Raw genomic sequence first — 24,606 nt, forward strand, 5'->3', positions numbered from 1 at the left:
CAGCCCTCCACGCTCTGTGCAAACCCTGCAAAGCCATTGTGTGAACAAACACGATCCCGGATGTAATAGAACCCAGGCTTGGTCTCTATCCCTTCCTGTCCCTTTCAGCTTTATTCAGTGGTGATCATCTTCCCTGACCCTGGGGAAAACCTGGGCAGATCCTGTAGCTTTGCAGCTCAGTCTTAGGTTATTTTACCTAATTAGTCAGTTTGTGTTGTAAATACAGACTCAGCCAGGCCAAGAGAGCATTTGATCCCATGACTTGTCAGAGACAGCGTGGCTGGTGGCTTCTCCTCCCCAGGCCAGGCAGATGGTTAGGGATGCTGTCACACAAGGCATGTTTGTGGGATCTCTCTTCTGGGTGCCCCCTTATGATCTCTTCCTTTGCCCATGGGAACCATGAGCCTAGCCCTTCCTGGCAAGGCCCCTTGTCCCTCCAGGTGGCCCTGTCATAGTGGTGCACACTGGCTCTCTCTCCATCTGCCCACCTCTGGCCCACAAGAAACACTTGGAGCACTTGCCCACCTACTCTGGGTGGTGGCCATGCCCTGACAGCAGTGCCTTCTGCAGCCAGCCCCAGCACTGCTGGCCCACAACCCTTCCTCTGGGTTCTCAGGGCAGGAGTCGGGCCACACTCGCTCATCCAGTTGAGCTTTCTTGGATCCTGCAGGCCCAGTTCTCTGTGTCTCCAACACCTCAAAGCTCTCTGAGAAGCTCTGGAGGCCCCTTGGCCTGCCCGGAGTTAGAAGGTGGTGTGTACCTGCCACAAGCCTTGCCAGAACCTCCTGCAAAGGAAGGCTCGGGTCCTGGAAACAGCACAGCAGCAGCTCTCTCCGAAGAAACTGGCTCCCAGGGTCCCGCAGCTCTCCACTCTCTCAGACCCCTTTTTATATCCTTGATGTGCCCAGGGGCCCAAGTGGGTGGCACCATTTATTTCCCTTGCAAACCAACTTCATAGGAGAGGCATGTGGTTCAGTGCCCTGAAACCTCCGATATTGGTTCCTTGGTCCAAACTGGGACAGGGATAGTCCATTCACCACTGGGTTAACCATCTTTCTCCAGCCACACAAGAACTTTTTCAAATGGCAGACTGTGTCCAGTTTTTTGGGGTTTTTTGTTTTTTAAAGAATATCAGAATTTAAAATAGCGGTGTATCTCACGTGGTAAGAGTGAGTGTTGTTTGGCGAAACTGTTGATTCAGCTCTATATAAAAGTTGGGTGAGTGCCCATGTGTGTGTCCTGGTGAGTGACAGAGAATAAACTTTTTACTAGGAATCTCAGTGAAAAGAACTTAAAAGCAGCACAAGAACAGAGTCTATGTCTGCTTTACTCAGCACTGCATCCTGGGACTAGCTCAGTGGCTGGCACATGGTGGTAACTCAATGACTATTGCGTGTGTGAGGAGAGGAGGGAAGCTGGAGACTACGACCCCACCGTGAGGCTGTGGGGGAGTCAGGTCTTTCTCACAAGCTCCAGGGATCCTAACTACCGCCTTGGTCTGGGCCAGCGGGAAGCTTCCTGCATTGTTCTTGAAACCAAGGCTTGGAGCCCGGGCTTCTCAGCCCCTTGGGTGAGGTCTTCCCTGGCTGCCTGAGGTGGGCCCTCACCTGGCCTGGGATGTGGGCGGGCTCACCTGGAAGGAGGAGTGAGTGAGGCTGGGATGTGGCTGAGGCCGGGAAAGGAGGCCTGTGCTTGCAGCAAGGCTGCAGCTGCCACTGGGTCACTCTGGGGTGAGGCTGGGGTCCAGGCAGCGGGTGGCTCTGTGAGTGATGGATGCGGCTCCTGTGTCAGCGGGAAAGCATGCAGCCCAGAGATCTCAGCCCTTGGCAGGGAGAGAGATGCTCCTGGACAGACGTCAGCTCTCACCCTGGGGGCCACGGCAGTGTTGGCAGCTTCCCTACCTCCGTGCCAGGAGCTCCTCTGACATCAGCCCTGATGGCCACGAGACTCAAAGCCCAGGAGGTTGGGAGGGGCCAGGGAGACAGAAGCCCAGGCACTCCTACAGGCAGAGACAGCAACTGGGGACAGTAACTGAGAGCGAGGCAAGGGTGTGGTGGCAAAGATGCCAAACAGCAGCCACTGATGGGCTCAGAGAAACAGCAGGGACTAGTGTCTCCTGACCCTGGCTGCTTCTGAGACTCTGTGTGTGCTGGCATGGTGCCTTTGCACCCTACCATTGCTCTAAGCACACTGTCACTGTGCAGCCCACCTGTGAGTCTAAGGGCTGTGCAAGGCCAGGCCAGACCTGTTTGTTCATAACACAGTCTTCAACCCCTGCCCCAGCACCTGGCACAGATAAGGAGCTGGGAATATTTGCAGAAGAAAAACTGATTGATCAGCCAATTCACTCTCTGCTGAGTTCCCCTGGACCTGCTCCTCTGTTTGAACCCTTCTTGTCCCCTCAAGTTTCCTGCCCCTTTTCTCACCAGCAGTCCCACCTTCCACTCTGTTTTTCTGGAAGGAGGTCAGACACAGGACCACTTGAAATTCTCGCCAGATGGAGAAACACATGTGGATTCACCATGCACTTGTGCACACACAAGGCACAGAGGCTGTAGTCAGTCTGTCAGGGATGAGGAGGGGCACAGGGAGATCCCTGAAATCCCAGGAATGAATGTCAGGCTTCCTGTCCCAAACCTCCTTGGGCCAGGGCCCTCAGGACTTTCCCAGGGACAGAGGCAGGCAGACAGGCCAGAGAACAATCAAGCAGAGAGGATGGGTGAGGAACTTAGTTCAGAAATGATACTTAAAGGCTGGCAGTTGCCAGGTTCCATCTGAGGGCATCCCAGAGGGACCCCAGGGTCCCTTCAGGAAGCACCACCCTCATGGGGCATATCCCAAGCCAGCCTGAGTGGCAGGGGTCAGGGCCAGGCCAGCCTGAGCCCAGCACATGTAATGGCCATCCTGACAAGCACTTCCTCCCATGCCAGCTCACGGAGCTGGCATCCCCGGGCAGCTGCCAGGCACCTGCTGCTGGAGAGAAAAACCCCATCATCCCGGCCTTTGTGGACAGACAGGCCGGCTCGGATTCCAGAAAGGCGTGCAAGGTCAGAGTGGAGCCCCCTTCCCCGGATGTGGGCTGAGCAGCCAGCAGTATATCCTGTCCTCCCGCCTGCCCTACTCCGTGCTGGCCTCTGTGTGAGGCAGAGCATCAGGGAGTGTGCACTGGGATCTTTGGTGCAACTGGCCAGGGGGCCGAGCTTGCCTCCAGTATTTGTCCTGGGAGCTGTCTCCCCTTGGGGCCCATGTCTGCCACTCATCCTCCCAGGCATCACTCCCTCCCTGGCAGAACCAGGCCACTTCTGTACGGAAGACTGTAGGACTTGTGGCAAGGAAGGCAGAGGGCAGGGAGGGCTTGCCCAAGAGCCCTCCCTGTTTAAGAGAAGCCGGTTTAAGAGAGATAATTGGGGCTCCTGTATCCTGTGTCAATCTGTCACATTTATAGCCATCACTCCAGACAGGAGACGAGGAAATGACAAAAGCCAATAAGGCCAATAAATAAAGGGTAATGGAATAATCAGTATGTGCAGCCTATTCCCTGAGCCCCAGAGCCAGGAGCAGGGCTCAGCCCCTCCCTTCGGTCTCTGTCTCAGCTTCACCCACAGGCCCCAGGAGACAGTTAAAACCACTCAACAGCCCCCACGGGGGTGCCCCGCTGGATTTCCAGCTGCTCAGGCCAAAACCTTTGACATCATCCTTGCCTCCTCTCTTTTTCTCACACCCCACATCCAATCCGGCCGGAAATCCTGTTGGCTCTGCCTTCGAAATATATCCCAGGTTCAACCCCTTCTCAACTTCTCCACTGCCACTGCGTTCGTCTGCACCGCCATCATCTCTCTCCTGGATTCTTGCAGCGGCCTCCTCACTGGTCCTTGTCCCCAACTGCTCTCAACACGGCAGCCAGCATGGTCCTATTAAAATCAAGTCAGATCATGCTCACCGAGAGCCCTCCAGCAGCCTCATCTCACCCAGAGGAAAAGCCTTTCCACAGCCCTCACCCAGACCTGATCCATCCCTTGCCCATTTGCCTGGCTGAGCCCCGCTATGGCCAGCCTCTTGCTCCACTTCAGCGACACCAACTCCTTATGGGTTCCTGAGCAGGCCGAGCATGTCCTGGCCTGGCACTGAAGCACTGGCTGTTCCCTCCCACCTGGAATGCTCTTCCCCCAGGGATCAGCCCTAGCTCCCCTGCTTTCTCTTCCAAGTCTTAGAGGTCACTTTTGCAGTAAGGCCGACCATGACCATCCTATTTTCTTTGCTTTCTCAGCCCATTGTTTTTATTTTTTAATCAGTTTTAAGAAAGTATAACTTATATACAATAAAAGGCACCCTTCTTAAATGCACAGTTTGATGAGTTTCGACAAATGTTTAAGCAGTACAGCTGCCACCATAATTAAGATATGGAACATTTCCATCACATCAAGAAGTTGTCTCATCTCCTTCATGGTCAGTCTGCTGTTCCTGCCAATCACTGATCAATTTTCTGTTCCTATAGATTTGCCTTTTCTGGAGAGTTCATATAAGTGGAGTAATTTTCATATGTAGCCTTGTGTGCCTGGCTGTTTTCACTTAGCATAATGCATTAGAGATCCATCCATGTCATTGTCTGTACCAGTTGTTCCTTTTTATTGTTGAATAGTATTCCATTATATGGGCATACCACAGTTTGTTTTCCATTCAGTAGTTGAGGGACATGTGAGTTGTTTACCATTTTTTGCTATTGTGAATAAAGCTGCCGTGAACATTTGTATATAGATGTTTTTGTGGGCTTATGTGTTTTGGGCGTTTTTTTGTTTGTTTGTTTGAGACAGTCTCTGTCACTCAGACTAGAGTGCATTGGCACAACCTCCGCTCACTGCAACCTCATCTTCCCAGGCTCAAGCAATCCCCCCACCTCAGCCTCCCAAGTAGCTGGGACTACAGACATGCACCAACATGCCCAGATAATTTTTTTGTATTTCTGGTAGAGACAGGGTTTTACCATGTTGCGCAGGCTGGTCTCAAACTCCTAAGCCCAAGTGATCTGTCTGCCTCAGACTCCCAGGCATGCTGGGATTACAGGTGTGAGGCACCACACCTGGCTATGTTTTTATCTCTTGGGTAAATACCTAGGAATTGAATTTCAGAGTTATATAAGTAGTGTATGTTTAACTTTATATGAAATTGTCAAAATGTTTTCCAAAGCATTTGTTTGCTTTTCATTCAGCAATGAGAGTTCCAGTTGCTATATATCCATGCCAGCATTTAGTATTACCAGCCTTATCTTTCCTTTAACTTTAGCCATTTGAGTGTATCTTGTAATTTTAATTTGGATTTCCCTGATGACTAATGATGTTGAGCATGTCTTTCTCTTCTTCAAGAGACAGGGTCTCACTCTGTCACCCAGGCTGGAGTGCAGTGGCACAATCATAGCTCACTGTAACCTTGAACTCCCAGACTCAAGCGATCCTCCCACCTGAGGCTCCTGAGTAGCTGGGACTACAGGCATGAGCTATTTTTTAAAAAAATTTCTGTAGAGATGGGGGGTCTTGCTATGTTGCCCAAGCTGGTCTCAAACTCCTGGGCTCAAGCAGTCCTGCCTAGGCCTCCCAAAGTGCACGGATTACAGGCAGGGGCCACCGTGCCCATAATGTGAGCATCTTTCCATGTGCTTATTGGCTATTCCTCTATCTTCTTTGGTGAAATGTCTGCCACTGTTTTAAAGAGCTCTCAACAATGCTTATATGCTTACATCATCATTGGAAGGAGCAAGCCTCCCTGTGTGTGATAAACTCCCACTGCTCTGACACGGGCTTTCTGTGTGATCTGGGGAAACTGACCTCACTGTTCTGGTCTCTGTTCCCTTGTCTGTAAAATGGGGAAAATAACAACAGCTGCTTCCCAGGGTAGTGTGAGGACTATGAAAATTAAGATTTGGTAAAGAATTTACAATGATCCCTGAAATACAGTAAGCACTTAATAAATGTCTAGTATGATGACAGTGATGATGATTACTAACCCCTATGTGACCCGTTCATGTCAATCCTATTTCCCTCTTAAAGCCTGATGTTTTCATCTATAAATGGTTGTGGGAGAGGGTGGGGGCTGGACAATCTCTAAGTCCTGTCCACCCAGAGGTAGCATCCCTGAGTTCTAGAATAGCTCTGTTTATGGACACACCCTTACAGGTCCCTTTCCCCTCCCAGGGCACGCCCAGCAGCCACCCACCTACGGGACTCTAGAGTTACACACACAAGGCAACAGGAAGCTCACCTCAAACTATTGCCCTCCAGAAATGGCCTAGGGCCCAGCTCCTTAATCACCCACAAGAAGAAACCATGAGAAACTGAAAGGATCGGGGGAGATGGCTAAGTCAGAGGCAGAGCTGGGAAGGGCAGGTGACACCAAGCAAGACCAATAGACAGTGGGAAGCTGGGGAGAGCAGTGTGGCCTTACAGGGCCGCATCTCCTGCCCCGAAGTGGCTCCGCATGCTCTCCCACTCCAGTCCTCTACCTCCCACTAGGCAGCTCCACAAGTCTGCAGGCCGAGGCCTCCAGCTGCCCTGCCTGCATCCCTCCCTGACTCAGGGGGAAAGGTGGGCCCCCCAGGGAAGCGTCTCAAGTCCTTGAGCCCCTCCCTTGGGGGCAGTGGGGTAGGGAGGAGGACAGGAATGTTGGGAAATCAGTGCACACAGATCTGGGGCTGGTGCCAGGGTGCCACAGGGAGCGAGGAGGAGGTGATGAGAGAAGGGCACAGCAGCTCAGCAGGGCCCAGGCCGCAGGCAGGGCAGGAGGAGCGGCGGGGATGTGACTGGGGGAGCGGAGGGGGCTGGGAGGCTGAGAGCAAGGGGTTATAGAGTTTCGAGGCCAGAGATTTCTGAAAGACCAGATCAGGGAGAAGAGGAGTTCCCGAACAGCCAGGGTGCAGGAGGGGTGAGGAAGATGAGAGCAAGGAGCAAGGGCGCCGTTGCGCCCAAGGAGCAAGGGAGAAGAACTTCTGGTCCTCCCAGCCTCCCAGGCCTTCACTTCCACTAAACATACTCTTCACACTCATTGTCACCTCCTTGATCATGGGCAGCCCTACCCAGCCTTCCCAGCTACCAGCCCCCGCCAGGACTCTCTTGGCACCCCGGCCACCCAATGTTCTCCTCCCTTCCAGGCCAGCCTCCACCTCCATGCGGCCCTCACCACCCACCTGCTGCAAGGCCCCCAGCACAGAGCCCCCCTAAGCCAATTTCTCTGCTCCCACACCCCAGCTGAAACCCACCCAGCCCCAAGCATAGGCTCACTATAAAGCCATGCATCTGCCCCCTGCCAGCCCTACCTGCCACCTTCTCTCTCCTGTGGACACTCTCACATTTGAAGAATCAATGAATACTGAGCAGCGGGGCCAAACGAGAGGCTCCAGAACCAGAGGGTCCCCTTCCTCACTCACTCACTCCCACCAAGTGAGATCATCCCTCATAGGGACCAGCTGGGAAACCAAGGCATCTGTCCACTCTTTGTTTAGTAACCACATATTGAGCATCTTATAGATAAAACCAGACAAGGTCCCTGTCCTCAGGTAGCTCACAGTCAAGTTAGGAAAACAGGTATTCACCTCCAATCCACAAAGAAGGCTGTTTATAGTTACAAAACTATATGGCGGGGTAGGGGAGTACAAAGTGCAATGAGGGAGAATAACCAGTCAGGTGATCTCTATAGGGAGAGATGAGCGTGGCTTGGACCAGGATGGGGATAGTAGAGAATGAGAAACCTGGGAGCTATTTTGGATGCAAATTTGGTAGAGTGCTCAGAAGTGGGAGAGGAGGTATCTCTGGTCTCTGGCTAGGACAGCCGTGAAAGTGCCACAAGAGGCTTCCTCAGATCACCTCCCAGGCAGCCCCTCAGGCCTCCTACACCTGCCCCACAGAGCCCTTGGCAAGCAGAATGGATGGCCATTTGGGGACCTATTCTAAGAATGAATCCCAGGTCCCATCCACCCAGATCCTGCCTCCTACAGCTACCACTGGGAACCAAGCTGTAAAAAAGAGCAAGTTCCCAACACCTGTTGAGGCAGCGCCCGTACATCGCTGGTGATGGTGAAGACACTGGCATCTCTGGTATCTGTGAATGCAGCTGTTTGAACTGTCCCTTGGGCACAGAGCACAAAGGTGGCCTCAATCCACTTTTAATTTTTTCTGTTAACCAATCAGGAATTTACATGACACATCCAGTCCCTCCCTTAAGGAATTTTTACTTTGTTTTTTTTGTTTTGTTTTGTTTTTGTTTTTGTTTTTAATAGAGATTGGGGGTCTGACCAGCACTGCCACATCACTATTGAGGACACTCATAGCATCCTCACAGGGACAGTATCACTCCTCAAAGTCAACTGGAGCCCAGGGGCTCCCCACTATGACTCATATCTAGGTGGCAGTTCCTGGCCAGGAACACAGGTACAATGTCAGCATGGCAGAGTCTCCAGAGCTCCCAGCAGTTAGCCTCACGCCATGCTAAGGACAGCCTTACCCCAGGAAACACACGTGGGTCCTTGTTGTAAGCCCCGGTCACCACTCTAGACTCACGTGTTCCTCATATTAATCTCATTTGAGAAGCCCCATGGCCCAACGCCTTTATTGTGGCCACCTCACTCCATCTCAACAAATTCCCTTCACTTTAAATCCCAGGAGCAGCAGTTGGATAGTGTTTTCTTCCCTCACAGAGGTTCTGGGCTCCCTGTGTCAACTGATGCACTTCCTCCAGGGAACAGCTTCGCATACCAGAGATCTCAGGGAGAGGAGGCTTTGGATCTAGTCTCAAAACAATAAACTAACTCCAAGTGGGGGACCAAGACTACTCATTCTTCACCCTATGTTTGCATAACTAAGAAAGCTATTTAAGTGGCTTTCACTAAACTCCAGTTATTTCATTTATGAAATATTTTCAGTTATGTCCCTGTGACTTGTGGACACAGAGAGTGGACTTCACCAGGCACGTAAATCCTCATTGGTCCCCAGAGCCTTGAAGAGGCTTATTTGGAGAACAGACCTCCCACAGCACCCCATCCCAGCCTCCACACAGGCTCTGCTCTGAGTGCTTTTCAGGCAGGGAAAAGGAACACGTCCAGGTGGAAATCTTCCAAATGTGTCTTCCCCAATCACCTTGTCACCGGATTGTTCTCAGCAAAAATTTTCTCATAAATTATCTTTGCCTTTGGCTGTTCACACACAAAGGTCGCATAGTTGTCTGCCTCTGGTATCACACGTGTAGCTGTAGAAATGGTTTCAGAGGTTCCCACAGCTGGAATCTCCAGAGGAATTTTGATCAAGAAAAGGGAAATGAGGTCATGATGAAGAAAGAAAGGGAGGAAAAGATAAGGTGGGGAAGACCTGGAGAGCTAGAGGAGGAGAGGGGAATCTCTACCTAGGTCATCTGGCTCCTTTCCCCCTTTCCATCCCTAAGCCACACTTTCTTCAGTGGCACCCTCACCATCGCATCCAAATGAATGGATAATAAAAAAGGCCAACTGGAAGCAATAACACACCAGTATGAATGAGCACCCACAGCACCCAAATCTTGGTTTCTAAATATCATTCTCCATTAAAAGGAACCAGGGCTTCTTGGTGAAATGGCTGATTCAGGGCTAGAGCCAGGAAAACACCAGAAAACCTGGAACATCTTATTGTGCCAGAAAGCAAAAAAGTGCTCAAAGACAGATAAGGATAAATGTCAAAAGACACAGGAGCCAGTATGAATGGGCCCACTAGTAAGTTTAGAAGTAATGATGGTGTAAAAATTATTAGTGGGCAAAAACTAGTGGGTAGAAGTTTGATGAGGAATACAGTCTCAAAGTATCTCCCCACAATTACTTAATAATTAGAAAGAGAACATAGTAATTCTACAGGAGGGAGAACAGACACCACTTAAACTAAGTGATCAAAGATGATATCACTAACAAATGGAAAAATTGACATAGTGTGCCTCCTGATGTAAGACTCTGAGACAGACACACCTTCAGTAATCATCCTCAAACATATCACCTGAAAGTCATAATGAGGACACATCCAACAGGATTCAAGCAACATTATTCTTCAAATAACTGGCCTGCACTTTTCAAAATTGTCAAATTCAAGAAACACAAAGAAAGGCTGAGGAACTCTCCCAGATTAAAGGAGGCGAAAGAGACATGAAAACTGAATACAATGAGTGGTCCTGGAACATTAAAAAGAAATAGAAATAGGCTGGGCTTGGTGGCTCATGCCTGTAATCCCGGCACTTTGGGAGGCTGAAGTGGGTGAATCATCTGAGGCCAGGAGTTCAAGACCAGCCTGGCCAACATGGTGAAACTACATCTCTACTAAAAATATAAAAATTAGCTGGTTGTTGTGGTGCATGCCTGTAATCCCAGCCTCTTGGGAGGCTGAGGCAGGAGAATCACTTGAACCCAGGAGGCAGAGGTTGCAGTGAACCAGGATCACGCTACTGCACTCCAGCCTGGGCAACAGTGAGACTCTGACAAAAAAGAAGGTAGAAGGAAGGAAGGAAGGAAGGAAGGAAGGAAGGAAGGAAGGAAAGGAAGAAGGAAGGAAGGAAGGAAGGAAAGAGAGAGAGAGAGAAAGAAAGAAGATATGATGAGACAACTGATGAAATGTACATATGGACTGTGGATTCGATAACAGTATTAATCAATGTTAGATTTTCTGATTTTGAACTGCACTATGGTTTTGTAAGAGAATATCCTTGTCCTTACCAACACACACAAGTATTTAGGGCAAAAAAGGCATGATGTATTCAACTTATTCTCACGTGATTCCAAAAAAATATGTGCGTGCATGTGCGTATGTGTATATATACTATATATAGTAGATATGTAATATAGAGTACATCATAAACACATACATATATATGAGGGAAGAGAGAATAAAATAAATGTGCAAAATATAAACAATTGCTGAATCTGCATAAAGGGCATATGGGAATTTCTTGCAACTTTTCTGTATCTAAGTTTGAAATTATATTAAAATAAAATTTACAAAAATATTACTAATGGCCATTGATTACATTGTATCCGATATGGTTTAAAACACTTTATGTATTTTAGCTCATTTGGTACTTAAAACAGTTCCACAAGGTATGTGGTATTATCTATCATCCATGTCATCATCTTCATTTTACAGATAGGGAAACCAAGGCACGGGGCAGTTACACTACTTGCTCTAGCTCCCCCACCTGGTTCAGATGGCAGAGCTGAGATGTGACCCCAGGCTAATCGGCCTGGGTCAAGTCTGTGCTCTCAGGATGCTCTGATGCCTCCTAAGGTATGCAGAGGCTGAGAATGGAACCCATAGACAGGAATGCACACAGGGGAGGACAGGCACACCCTTCCCCACAGACACACACACAGTAGGGCTGCCTGGAAAGGTATGGTTACAGCCTGCTAATCAAAATAGTCTTCAGATCTGAACACAGACGAGAGCCTTTTAGAGCATGGAAGGAAGTTCAGAGTTCAGTGTCATAGAGCTTGGGGGCTGGACACCTGGGCCAAGACCCTCCACCCTGAAGGGTTTCCTGTAGCCTCTGGCTTGGTCCTATTTGTCTTCTCCTTCCCCTTCCCTAGAGCTCCAAGTTTCTGTCTCTCTTTCTCTAAGACTCTTCTGCTCCCTCCACCCCATCCCAATGAACCCAGAAATAAGAAGTTTCTGGCATGGCCTTCTGGTGAACAGTAGCCTTAGAGGAAAGAGGTAGGCCCAGACAGAGAAATGGCCCAAAAGCCAGGGAGTTGGAGGGGGAAGACTGGAAGCTGATGGTCACAGTGATAGAGGAGATGGGGTAAGGAGAGGAGACAAGAGGATCAGCCATTCAAGTTTGCCCAGGGATAAGCAGCACTGTGTGTGTCAGGACCCAGCATCAGCAGTCACTGCAGGAACAGGTCTGATGGGGGTGGGAGGTGGTCATCCTCCTTGGCACTTCGCCAGAAAGGACTGAGGGAGATCTGTCTCCTACCATCTCTGAGAAGGCTGAGGCCACATGGAGCAGAAAGAAATCTCCAAGCCAGGGGCTGTCAGGAAGGGTGCCTGGTTGCTAGGGCCTGTCTAGTCTGACAGGGCAATGGGGGTTGGGGGAAAAAGATGCTGACATCTGAATTCAGAAGTGGAGTGGACCCCCACCATCACCCTCCCTGCCGAAGGGCCTGTCACATGGCGGCCGTGGCTCACACCTGCTTATCAGCGCTGGGGTGTGGAGAGGGTGTCGCAGACGGGAGATATGGCTGGGACAGGGCTGTCCACACCGGCCCTGCTCTACCTCCCTCATTCACACCTCCTCAGAGGCCCTCGGCCCACTTTGCCCCTGCGGCCTCCAGCCTGCCCCACTGTGCCTCTTCTGCAAACCACCCCAGCAGCCTGCCTTGCTCCAAGGATTGCTTTGCCCTGGACAATTAAGAGACACCAAAGAGGAGGGACGCTGGACACTGTCTAGCCCCAACCCCTCACTTTACAGATAGAGGAACTGGAGAGTGAGGAGCAGCCACTTATCTAAAATCCTATCGCAAGTACACCAAGGAGCCAGAACTAGAAGACAGGCTCTCACCCCAGACCAGAACATGAAAGAGTCTGAGTTTCAGCGGGGGCACCCCCGAGAGCAGGGTTCCAAGGGTCATAGTGAAGGAGGACTGAGGGGCACATTGATCCCTGAGGAGGGCATCTGTTCATATTTTAGCCTCATGCAGGGAGAGAGAGCACAATCACATCATCATATCATCGTGAGCTCCACCTGCCTTGGGTGAGACCCCCCAGGGCAGGGCTCTTCCATCTCTGCCTTCAGACAAGCGCTCTTCCATCTGAGTGGTGATGGCTGGCAAGGGGTCAAAGGCTGTCTCTGAAGTAGTGGGCAGAGTAGGGGCACAGAGCACATCAATCAAGAGGCTAGTGTGAGAAGCCAGGGTCCCTTCATGGTTGTGGTGAGGGAACCCGAACATCATCCCATCTGGTGGTCTAAGAAGGAGCCAGTTGGGCCCTAGTTGCACCAAGGCCTCAAAGGTGCTAGGGAGACTCAGCAAACTTAAGGCCACTGCATGCCATTGTTCCCACCCCTTCAGCCTCGGAGGACATTTGGGTAGATCTTTCTGTCCGGGCATCACAAGAGGTAGGACATTTCATCCTGTGCCTGTGGAGTAACTGGGGCTGAAGGAGGGAGAGGATGCGAATAATTCTGAGATCCTGGTTGGGGGTAGGTAAGGGGGTGGTGCTTCACACCAGCACACAACTGGAAGACCTAATTTTAGCTCTGCTTCTCCTAGGGTCAAACACACAAAAGCCCTTGCTCAGCGCACTCTGACTGCCACCTCCACGCTTCCATCTTCACACCAGGGTGACTGCTTCAGACCAGAGACCAGACTGCAGAGCCTAACATAGGGTGCCCGGGGAAAGTGCCCTGGGAGTTAAGGCATGCGTTCAGCAATGCTCAGTACCCAGGTGTTATTCAAGACACAGGCTTGCCCACAGCCACAGAGCAGGACCCAGGTCCCCACCCTTCTGTGTCCCCACACCCCCCACCCCAAGTAAATGAACACATTAGCACTCAAGCAGGATAAGCTCCACCTTTCTGACTTGCTACGTAACTCCAAAACATTTCTTGAACACACACTGTTTGCAAAACCCCGCAGGAACCTCAGAAAAGAATCAATTCCATTATGTGCCTGCCTCTAAAGAGTTAGCAGGGCACTGTAGGGCTAAAATGGGTAAATGCACAAATGACCGAATTAGAAAGCAAATGAAAATAACTACACAACTTTGAGGGACAAGGAGTTGAGGGCAAACATTAGATCGGAAGCTGGAAAATCTTGGTAAATTCCTAGTTTGTTTCTTTGTTTGTGAAATGGGATGAAACGCGCCGATTCAAATGGTGGACTGCATAAATTCTGACTGGAAAGCGCTTTGCAAACTGTAAAGCATGGATATGCTCAAAGGGCTGGTAGCAACACATCACAGTCTTAGGATTTGGGAAGAGATTAAACCGCTTCCACCACCATAGGTTAACACCATACTGAGGTCTGGCTCTGTCCTTCACTCTCTCAGATCAGGATGACCTTTATTAGTCACCAGTAATCATTCTCAAGAATTCACAGTAACTGGCTACTATTTATTAAGAGCTTACCAAACTGCATATGTTATCTTATTCAATCCTCAACCAATCCTGCAGGTCTTTCTCAACCTACTTGCAGATGAGGAACCTGATACAGAAGGATGAAGTCAGTTGTCCTCAACTGCCCCGCACTGATAAGTGGAAAAATGATTATGTGGGACCCCAAGTCTCCCCAGCAGCCTCCCCCCTCACTGCTGGTGTCCAAAGCATTGGCCCAGCCATGCCATGTGGACCCAGAGATGCAGCAGGCACTCTCCCTGTCCCAGAGTGACTCACAGGCAAATTGTGATGGAGACCTATTTCTCCGTAGTGCAATCAATTCAGTGTTTTTCTTTCTAAAGAAACAGAAATGGGTTGAGTGACTTGGCTCAAGTCCATAATCCTAGCACTTAGGGAGGCCAAAGTGAGAGGATTGCTTGAGGCCAGGAGTTCAAGACCAGCCTGGGCAACATGGTGAGAACTCATCTCCAGAAAAAAAATTTTTTTTTAATTAGCCAGGCATGCTGGTACATGCCTGTAGTCCTAGGTACTCAGAAGGCTGAGGCAGGAGGATTGCTTGAGCCCAGGAGTTCAAGGTTAGAGTGAACTGCAATCGCACCACTGCACTCCAGCCTGGGTGAGAAAGTGAGATGCTGTTTCTATAAATAAATAAACAAACAGAAATGAACTTAATAGAAAATATCAGAGCACATTATCACATGAAACTTGCTGGGTATGTGAAGCAGGTTGCCATGTAAAGTGAATTTTTTATCAGAGGGATTTTCCATGGCTCTGTCTTGTTCAATGTTTTTAACAAACACATTGAAGGCTTGTTTATCCAATCTGCTATCTCAAAGCTCGGATGCATAGCTAACATGTCAGATGGCCAAATCAGGATCATCAAGAATGTGAACTCACTTGAAGATGGGTAGAAACTGTAACAAGATGAAATCTTAACAGTTGGCCACACATCAAATCTCACATTTTCATCCAAAAATTGGCTATGTAAGTTCATAATGGGAAAGTGATTTGACAGCAGATTGATCATGTGAAAACGACTTGAGGCAGTTAGTTGGACCGAGTTCCACAGGAAGCAATGGTATATAGTGTGAAAAGTGGAGCGTCCTTGAGAAGAGTGGTCAATCCCCTGGACTCAGTTCAGCACTGCTCTCACTGCACCCTGAATGCTTTGCTCAGATGTGGCTGCCACATCATGACGGCATATAAAATCATGACGGTGAAGGGTCTCAAATTCATGAGCACCTGAGCACGACATGAGATGCCACATGTCTTTATAAGCTGCATATCTTGAAAGGACTATCAGATGAAAGGAGGTGTCAGTCAGTTTTGTGTGGCCTGGAATGGCAGTTTGGGCCTGTCATTGATGGGTAGGAATCACAAGGGAAGGTTTCAACTTCATCTTATGAAGACCTACTACAAAGAAAATTGCATAGCTGGTAGCTGCAGACCCAAAGGGATAGGAGAACATACTCCCTTAGAGGTATTTGGAAGCTCAAAGACCACTTATCTGACAAAGGACTCCTGTATTGGGAGAGGGTGGAGGTATAGTAGGGGGCCAGTCTAGCTCCAAACCCTGGTTGATCAGCAGAATCACCAGTGTTGCTTGTTTAGAAAATACAAATTCCAGGCCGGGCGCAGTGGCTCATGCCTGTAATCCCAGCACTTTGGGAGGCCAAGGTGGGCAGATCACTTGAGGCCAGTTCAAGACCAGCTTGGCCAACATGGTGAAATCCCATCTCTACTAAAAATATATAAATTAGGCAGGTGTGGTGGCACTCGCCTATAGTTCCAGCTACTCAGGAGGCTGAGACAGGAGAATCGCTTGAGCCCAGGTAGCACAAGTGGCAGCATGCTGAGATCACGCCACTGCACTCCAGCCTGGCTGACAGAGCGAGACTCTCCCAAAAAAAAGAAAAGAAAATACTGATTCTAGCCTCACATCAAATCTACAGAATTAAAACCTCAAGAAAAGTTAGAGAATCTATTTTTTGAGGCAGATTATTCTAGATTGAGACTAGTTATAACAATATGAGCTTCAACTGAAACCTATATTTAGGGGAAAAAATGTATAAATGACATTTTGGAATGCCTGGGCCAGTTTTAATAGGAATTGTTTATTAGATGATATTGAATTCTGATAATGTTCTTAGATGTGATATTTTAGAATTATAAGGGAATGTCCTTATTCTTAGGTAATACAAGCTGAAGTATTAAAAAGGTAAGTGTCATGTCTATAATTTACCATTAAAAAAACAGCAAATTGCCTTTAATAATTTGGAAAAAAGGGAAAGCAAACAAGACAAAATTTGGGGGAGGGGCAATCATCACACTCTTCTTTCAACTTTTCTGTGGGTTTGAAATTTCTCAAAGTTTGGGGGAACATTAAGCTGTGAGGCTATTCTGGTGTGAGCCAAACATGAGACCCACTGGACAAGATAACCTCTGCTATTTCATCCAGCCTGCATGCCTGGTGCCTGATGTCTGAGGCTGAGTTCTCTGTGGCTTACAGAGCCACACTGGGGTGTGGTAAATTCCATACTGGCTGGGTGGTGCCACAGCTGAGACTAAGTCTTGCAGTGACACTAGGCCACAGTGACCCCTAGAAGTACTTGGCGCACTCAGAGGCAGTCCACCCCTTGCCACAATTGGCATGTTCAGGAGTAGGAAAGAGAAGCCCACGGGCACCCCCACTGTCCTGAATTGCATGGGGCCCGTGTCAATGCAGTCCATCTTGTTTGGCCCTAATGACCTGAGGTTTGCTCCCTGAAGGTGGGGCTAGACTAGAAAAAGGAATACCAGATCCCTGATAGACAATCTCCAAGAATGATGACACCCAGGAAAGCATGCCAGATGGAGGCTAGGCCTGGAGACAAGCAGGAGCAGGAGTTTCATGCCTGATGTGAGCCCAGCCGTGACCAAATCCACCAGAATGAACTATAGTGAGGATACAGGAGGCACATGGAGGTGTGCCAGGATGGGGAAGGACACACGGGGTGAAGGTATGAAGGGGCAGGCAGGGAACAAACAGCACCCTGGGCGCAGGGTTAGGTTCAGGGATGGGCTGCTAATGGGAAGTTTGCGATTCATGGAGGTGATATCAATGACACTTATGTACTCACGAGGATGAGGCCAGGGGACACAGGTAGGTGACATGGTAACACTCAGAGTCATTCCAAGTATAGAACTCAGCCTAGAACTCTAATCAAAGGTCTGAAGGAAAGACAGTTTTCCGTTGCTTAAAGGTCAAGGTGCAAGGGGCAGAAATATTCACAGGTATATAATTAAGGGCTGACATCCATTCTCCTAACCTTTGCAATTTGTTGTATTGCTACACACAACAATATTGGTGCAAGAGCCTTAATTCAGAGACCAAAGAGTTTGGAATTTCACAATAAAGATAAAACTGAGGGCGGAGAGAAACTTGGGATGTAGGTTTCCAGCAGAAGAGCCTGTCCGGACTGCACTTCCTCCGCAGCTGCTTTCCCTCAGACCAGGGACTGTCTGAGGGAAAAGAGAACAGACAGGCAGAATCTCAGGCTCAGCCTATGCTGTATCTGAGTCCAGGATGATCAACAGTCACACTGAGGGCTGAAGCAGTATGACAGGAGGAAAATGCTAACCTCTAACCAATTATTTACATTTCAAGTTTGGTTGGGGGAACTCTTAATGAAAGCGTTGAGACAATTCAAACACCATTGTTACACACTAACAAACTTTTCCAAAGGCTGTGGGATTCGTCAATCACATAAATAAATAAATATAAATAAAAATGAGGACTGGCAGACTGCAACTTTGTATTACAACCTCTTACCTCCATTTTTCACAATGACCAGGCAACATCTTTCAAAATAAATAAAAACCTAAGAAACTGTATTGATCTGTCCTTTTGCAGGTGGCGGCGAGGGTGGAGAGGATGCCATGAAGGCCTCGGGCACACTATGAGAGTACAAGGTGGGGGGTCGCTGCCTGCCCACCCCCAAATGCCACACACCAACCCTCTACCACATGCAAATCTTTGCATCTAATCATGTCATTGCCAAGTCCTGCTTCTGGTACTTGGTATCTCAGTTAAAGATGAAGTCTTCAGGGTAGATCGTTACTGTGGGCAGGTGTTTGAGAAATGCCCCTGTGGGTGAAGAACTTCGGCATCTGGCTGCGCTATGACACCCTGAGCAGCACCCATGTGCCGGGAATACAGGGACCTGACCACTGCAGGTGCTGTCATCCATTGCTACCGAGACATGGGTGCCTGGCACCATGCCTAGGCCCACTCCATCCAGACCATGAAGGTGGAGGAGACCACAGCCAGCAAGTGCCACCGGCCAGCTGTCAAGCAGTTCCATGACTCCAAGATCAAGTTCCTGCTGCCCCACTGGGTCCTACACTATCAGCACAAGCCATGCTTCGCCACCAAGAGACCCAACACCTTCTTCTAGGTGCAAGGCCTTCGCTTGGGTGTGCCCCAAATAAACTCAGGAACGCCCCGGGGGGAAAAAAAAAACTTCATTGATCTAAAATTAGAGATTCTACCATCTAGGTGAAGAGGCAGGAGCAAGAAGAGCATGAGAAGTAACTCCAAGGCTGCTGGCAATGCAGGTTGGCAGAACAGAGCATAGCAACAGGGGAAGGAAGTTGGGGGCCCGCCTCTAGAGATGGGCAGTAGGTACCTAGAACTTATCCCACAGAGCTGCCCACTTACACTCCTGGAGAAACACCCAGGCCACACCATCACCTCTCCATTGAGGAGAAAAAATAACAGATTGTTTGGTCACAGTGACATTTTGGCTCTACATCCCCGAGAAGAGGAGAACTGGCACAAGCTAATGGGGAACAGTGTGATAAAACAGAATGGTACGAATCAGGCTACTGTGTTCTGACCCCTCAACTTTTCTTTTTTACCCAAATAAAAGAGCAGAACAAGGTCAATCATTATTATCTTATCTTTATCTTAAAGCCTTGGCACTTCTCTTAGAACAAACACACCACAATAATCTTTCTTGTAATACCACTCGGAATGGCCTGACAGATTCAGACAAGCTTTTATGCCCCAAGACATTTTACTGACAATGCTCAGGATAGTCCACGAAAGGACTCCAGGTAAACCCAAATCAAGAGATCTGGCTCAGAAAAACAGCCACAATTTCCCTCAGGAATGCTAAATGCCTTTGGACCTTTGGCCCACTATGCTAGACAAGCAGGCACAGAGGAAGCAAATAATAAGCTGGTGATTTTGTGGACAGATCTTTCTCTTTTCTTTTCTTTTTTTTTTTTTTTTTTTGAGACAGGGTCTCCCTCTGCGGCACAGGCTGGAGTCCAGTGGCATGACCATGTCCCATCGCAGCCTCGACCTGCCAGGCTCAAGCAATCCTCCCATCTCAGTCTCCCGAGTAGCTGGGACTACAGGTGTGCACCACCACGCCCAGCTAATTTTTGTATTTTTTTGAAAAGACAGGGTTTCATTATATTGCTCAGGCTAGTCTCAAACTCCTGGGCTCAAGCAATCCACCCACCTCGATTTCCCAAAGTGCTGAGATTACGGGCCTGAGCCACCATGCCTGGTCATAGACCCTTCTTAGGTTTCTTAATCTTAAGAACAAAAAGCTCACCTGGAAAGCAAGAACACATCAGTTTGGCAGTATCTGGTCACTAAAAGAACTGCATCTCTGGAAGCAAGCATGGGCTCTAATAAACCCCACAAAATATTGCCCTCTAATTCCCAAATACTCCTGACTGTCTCTTTCCAAAGAGCTAAGGAGGGTTCAGTTCAAAGAACATTAAAGTCCCTTTGGCTTGCATAGCAGATGAGAAACCAGACTCTTCTCACCAAGCATGCCTTGGGCCCACAAATACTCATGGAAATAGGTATATATTTCTGAGTAAAAAGCCATCATCCATGTCAGAAAAAATCTGAATCTACCTCAGCTGTCTTTCTTCTCTTAGATCTGTCTGCCTCATACTTTGTGGATGACTACTTTGGAAAAGTGAAACTCGGGTAAGACACTAAGCTCTCTAAGCGTCAATTTTCTCTCAGGTAAAATGGGGATAGTGGTATTTACCTCAGAGGGTCATTGTGAGACAACACATGTAAAGCACTGAGCCTAGTATATAGAATAAATCTACTCAGCAGAAACTAGTTGCTGAGTACTTCTATATAGACTGAAGTAGAAAAAAGGGCAGATTCATGAGAGGAGAAAGAAGAAACAAATATACAGTGCCATGTGGACAGGAACTACATAGATGATTTCTAAAAGCCACCTCCAAGACCAATTCAGGTCCTAGGGGGAAAAATGTACAACACTGAGTTCTGAGAAGGCTGGGCAGATACATCAAAGACAATGCATGGTTTGGAGGTATGAAACTGAACAAATGCCTTCCCAATACTCTACATCCAGCGGGATACAAATGCAGTGTCATCTGTGGGCAGTGTTCCTGTTAACTTGACACAAGATCAGTCCTCCATCTGCAGGTGTCAAAGCTCCCTTAATCATTAGTTCCTGAGTCAAATATAATACTGACAAAAACACTGTGATCTTTCATCTTTTGGGAGAATTTTTAGTCGTAAATTTAGGATTCCATTTGTTTCTTTAAAGCAAAGCCACTAGTAGCTGAGGGTGATGGTGTGTGCCTGTAGTCTCAGCTGCTCAGGGGGCAGAGGCAGGAGGATTGCTTAAGCCCAGAAGTTCGAGTCTATAGGGAGCTATGATTCCACCACTGCACTCCAGCCTGGATGACACAGTGAGACATCTCTTAAAGAGGAAAATTTTTTAAAAAGCAAAAAGCAAAGCCACTAAACTATGTTAGCCTAAAGAGGGCATGCTTGCTTCATTACAGACGGTATAACACATCTTGAGATAAAAACAAGGATGGCTTTCTTGTCTAGGTTCCTGACTGCTCCTTAGCTTTGAGTTCCTCTAGCTTCTTCTCATAGCGACTCATGAAGTAATCATCTGGTTCAATCCCTGCATTCTTCAAGTTTTCCATGATCTTTTCCAGTCTGAGCACTGATCGGGCTCCTTCAATCTTTCTTGTACTCAAGTACAAGGTGAACTCCTGGAAATCCAGAAGCTTACAGGTGTCCACAGAGCAGATATTCCGGATATCTCTAGTTCTATCCAAATGAGGAAAAAACACCAGTCCTGACAACTTCTCTAGGTCCTGGAGGCTCACTTGGAATTCAGTTAACTGAGGCTGGAAGCCGATGGCTTCATTAGGTACCACAAAGGCCCCTAGTGCCAGTGGTTCGGTAGATACTGAGCTTCTGCGGGCCAGGATTACCTTATAAAGGTGTGAGGGGACTGCCACGTTGTCCTCACCAATCACCTAAAAACAAAGCAGCCATATTAGTGATGCCAATTTGTGCTAACAGTTCGTAAATTTTTCTGAAAAACTTATTTAACGCATTGCTGAAATGTACTTATAAGCCATCCGACTCTGTTCTAATGAATTTACATTCAACTGCCAAACATAATAAACTGATACAGAGATTCACATAGAAGATGAGTATCTAACAGGTCAATTCTGATCACATTCTTTAAAATAATATAACCCCAGGTGAGGCACGGTGGCTCATACCTGTAATCCCAGCACTTTGGGAGGCCAAGGCAGGCGGATCACTTGAGGTCAGGAGTTCAAGACCAGCCTGGCCAACATGGTGAAAGCCTATCTCTACTAAAAAAGAAACACAAAAATTAGCTGGGCGTGGTGGCAGGCACCTGTAATCCCAGCTACTTGGGAGGCTAAAGCAGGAGAATTGCTTGAACCCAGGAGGGGGAGGTTGGAGTGAGCCGAGATTGCACCACTGCACTCCAGCCTGGCTGACGGAGCAAGACTCCATCTCGAAAAATAAAATAATGCCAACCCAAAGATCAGGGGTCACAGTCTCCATTCTGTTTGTAGGACAAAGGACAAAGGAATGCCATGAGTGAGTCCTGGTTTTTTAATAGACAAGAAAAGCTGTCATTTTCTCTTCATCTCATAATCAGAACTTCTGGTGCTCCAAACATTCAAAGGTCAAAACTGCTAGCTTGGGTACTCCCAGCTCTAGAAATAAAAACATAGCCTTAGTTTATGAAATTCACTAGAGAACTAAATAGCCCTTAGAGAAGCAGCCAGGTGTCAAGTCAACGTTACCATCTCCAGGATCACCTCAATTAGGGCTAATTTTTAAAATTAAATTACATAAATGTAAATGCTGTTTGCTCTGAGTTTTGCACATCCTTGGGCTTGTGATCAAAGAACTTCTAAATATGCTGTCATATCAAACACTTTAGAAAGGTATCTACACAATGAAGAAGCCAGAGCCAGGGTCAGGCCTAGATAAGATAAATTAGTTGTGTGGTTTGGCTGAAATTAATGAAATAACATTATTACCAAACCTTTTCAAATTTCCTTCCAATTGGCATCTCGGCTGGGTGCGGTGGCTCACGCCTGTAATCCCAGCACTTTGGGAGGCCAAGGCAGGCAGATCCCCTGAGGTCGGGAGTTTGAGACCAACCTGACCAATATGGAGAAACCCCATCTCTACTAAAAATACAAAATTAGCTGGGCATGGTGGCGCATACCTGTAAACCCAGCTACTCGGGAGGCTGAGGCAAGAGAATTGCTTGAACCCAGGAGGTGGAGGTTGCAGTGAGCCGCGATTATAACATTGTACTCCAGCCTGGGCAACAAGAGTGAAACTCCATCTCAAAACAAAACAAAAAGCCTTTTTTGAAAAAGAAAATACTCAACATCTATTTACTTAATGGTCCCCAATAACTGACATAAAACAACTAAAATATGCTCATTGGTATTACTGCCCCTCCCGGGCCCTTCCCTGGTAAGAGTCAGTTTTCTTTCCCGATCAGACAGCTCTGCCTGCAGCAAGATTCCTTCTTGGGAGCCCAAATAAGGCAGAGACATGACAGTTACAAAGGAAGTTTCTTTTCGGCTTTTTTCAAGCTCCTACCTACATGGCACACAGACTGGGGACTCCATGACCATCTGCTGTCTGTCACACATGAAGGTCCCACTGCCAAGACCAACTGCAGAGCTTCAGGGAAGACCCATGCACGGGAATGATTTCCATAACCAACTGTCTTCAAAGTTACTGAAAGTGGTTGGTCAGGGTGTGGTGTAAAGTCTATGAAACTATACAAACTACAGACATAAAATCTCCATTTCACCCCAAAAATTCATTTATGCACCTGGGAAGATAAACATACTCTTCAAAGCAAAAAATATACTGCGGGAGAACCCTATGGAAGTCCACAATTAACTCACAAATCACCAAAAGATGTTAATTCAACAATGCAACTCAGAGGTCCTATGCCTGGCATTGCTGGAAATACAGAAAAGAATATGCTTTCAAGTAGATGCAGCTGGTGCCTCCACTCAAGAAACTTACCACCTAGAGTGGGAACCAAGACTTACAGCTTTCACTACAGGTAGAATGTGGTTAGGTGCCAATACAAAGCCCAAATAACAGCTCTAAGGGGATTCAGGGGAAGCTGGGGACCAGAATTCAGGGCACAGATGCAGCTGAGCCATAGTTTGCGAAGAGGGAGAAGGTAAAAGGGGCTTCAAGTATTCCAGGTGCTAGCTAGGAATCCAACAGTTAAACAAAGTCTTGGTGCCACCACGTGGACATTCCCCATCACTGCAGTACAGTTCAAGAACATTCACTTGATTTTCTCTCCTCATGGACTCCTTGTCTACAAACGGCAATTTTCAAATATAATTAACATGCCCGTGGCTGCCACGCAGAGCTTCTAATCAGACTTGTAAAATTCCAGCCAAAAGTAAAGACGTTGGACATTTTAAGTTCTACAGCTTTGCTTTATGCAAATGTACCATTTCTACAGGTGTTTAAAAACTCTTACTATTGCTAGAGGACCTTGATTCTACTTTTGAGAAACCTCATGGAAACAGAAATTCCTATTAGGAACCACAGGTGTGATCCTTCTACCCATGACCTTCTCACAATATTTCAAGGGGGTAAAATACTATCCCTAGAACTAAGGAGAAAAATAAAAACTTAGCCACTCACTGATCTCTTTTCTGATTCAGCCTGCTTTGTTCTTAGGAAGCAAACATCTTTAATCTGTCTAATATAGGGACAGGTCCTAGTATATCGGATATTCAGAAAAACCCACTGTTTCTTCCTTGAATTTAAGATAATTTTTTTAAACAATCAATCTTGAAATATTTTAGAGCTGTCTTCTTTAAAGACAACTCAACCTACATAATAAATTTTTTCTACTTTTGGAAAAATTGGAGACTTCCAAAAATGTTTCTAAACACTACTAGAGCTTCGGTGGACTGGAAGCCCAGAGACCTGGTCAAAACTGGCTTTGCCACTAAGCTGCAAGTCACGTCCACCCATTTCTTGTTTCTTCATTTATAAAATACATAGCAGCCATCCCCATGGGTGGACTGTTACTTATATTTTATAAATGCCTCTCTCATAGAATGGTTATGAAGGTACAATGACAGGTTAGTTAAAAAAATTTCAAAATCTACAAGATC

At 47.7% G+C, this 24,606-nt stretch overlaps 1 protein-coding gene and 1 pseudogene across 2 annotated transcripts in view; one reads left to right on the forward strand and one right to left on the reverse strand.

Annotated features, from left to right (window-relative positions):
- Window positions 1–17,988: 17,988 nt before the first annotated feature.
- LOC103882130 lies at window positions 17,989–18,536 on the forward strand (annotated as a pseudogene).
- A 489-nt stretch (window positions 18,537–19,025) lies between these two features.
- The window catches only part of EXOG (exo/endonuclease G), a 28,875-nt gene continuing 23,294 nt past the window's right edge, over window positions 19,026–24,606 (reverse strand). For both annotated transcript variants that reach the window (XM_021934546.2, XM_021934547.2), the window contains one exon: window positions 19,026–21,420. In XM_021934546.2, coding sequence (XP_021790238.1) covers window positions 20,977–21,420 — 444 coding nt within the window. In that variant the 3' untranslated portion in view covers window positions 19,026–20,976. The remainder of the gene's footprint in view (window positions 21,421–24,606) is intronic.

This window comes from Papio anubis, chromosome 2 (assembly GCF_008728515.1).
Source record: "Papio anubis isolate 15944 chromosome 2, Panubis1.0, whole genome shotgun sequence".
NCBI lineage: Eukaryota > Metazoa > Chordata > Mammalia > Primates > Cercopithecidae > Papio > Papio anubis.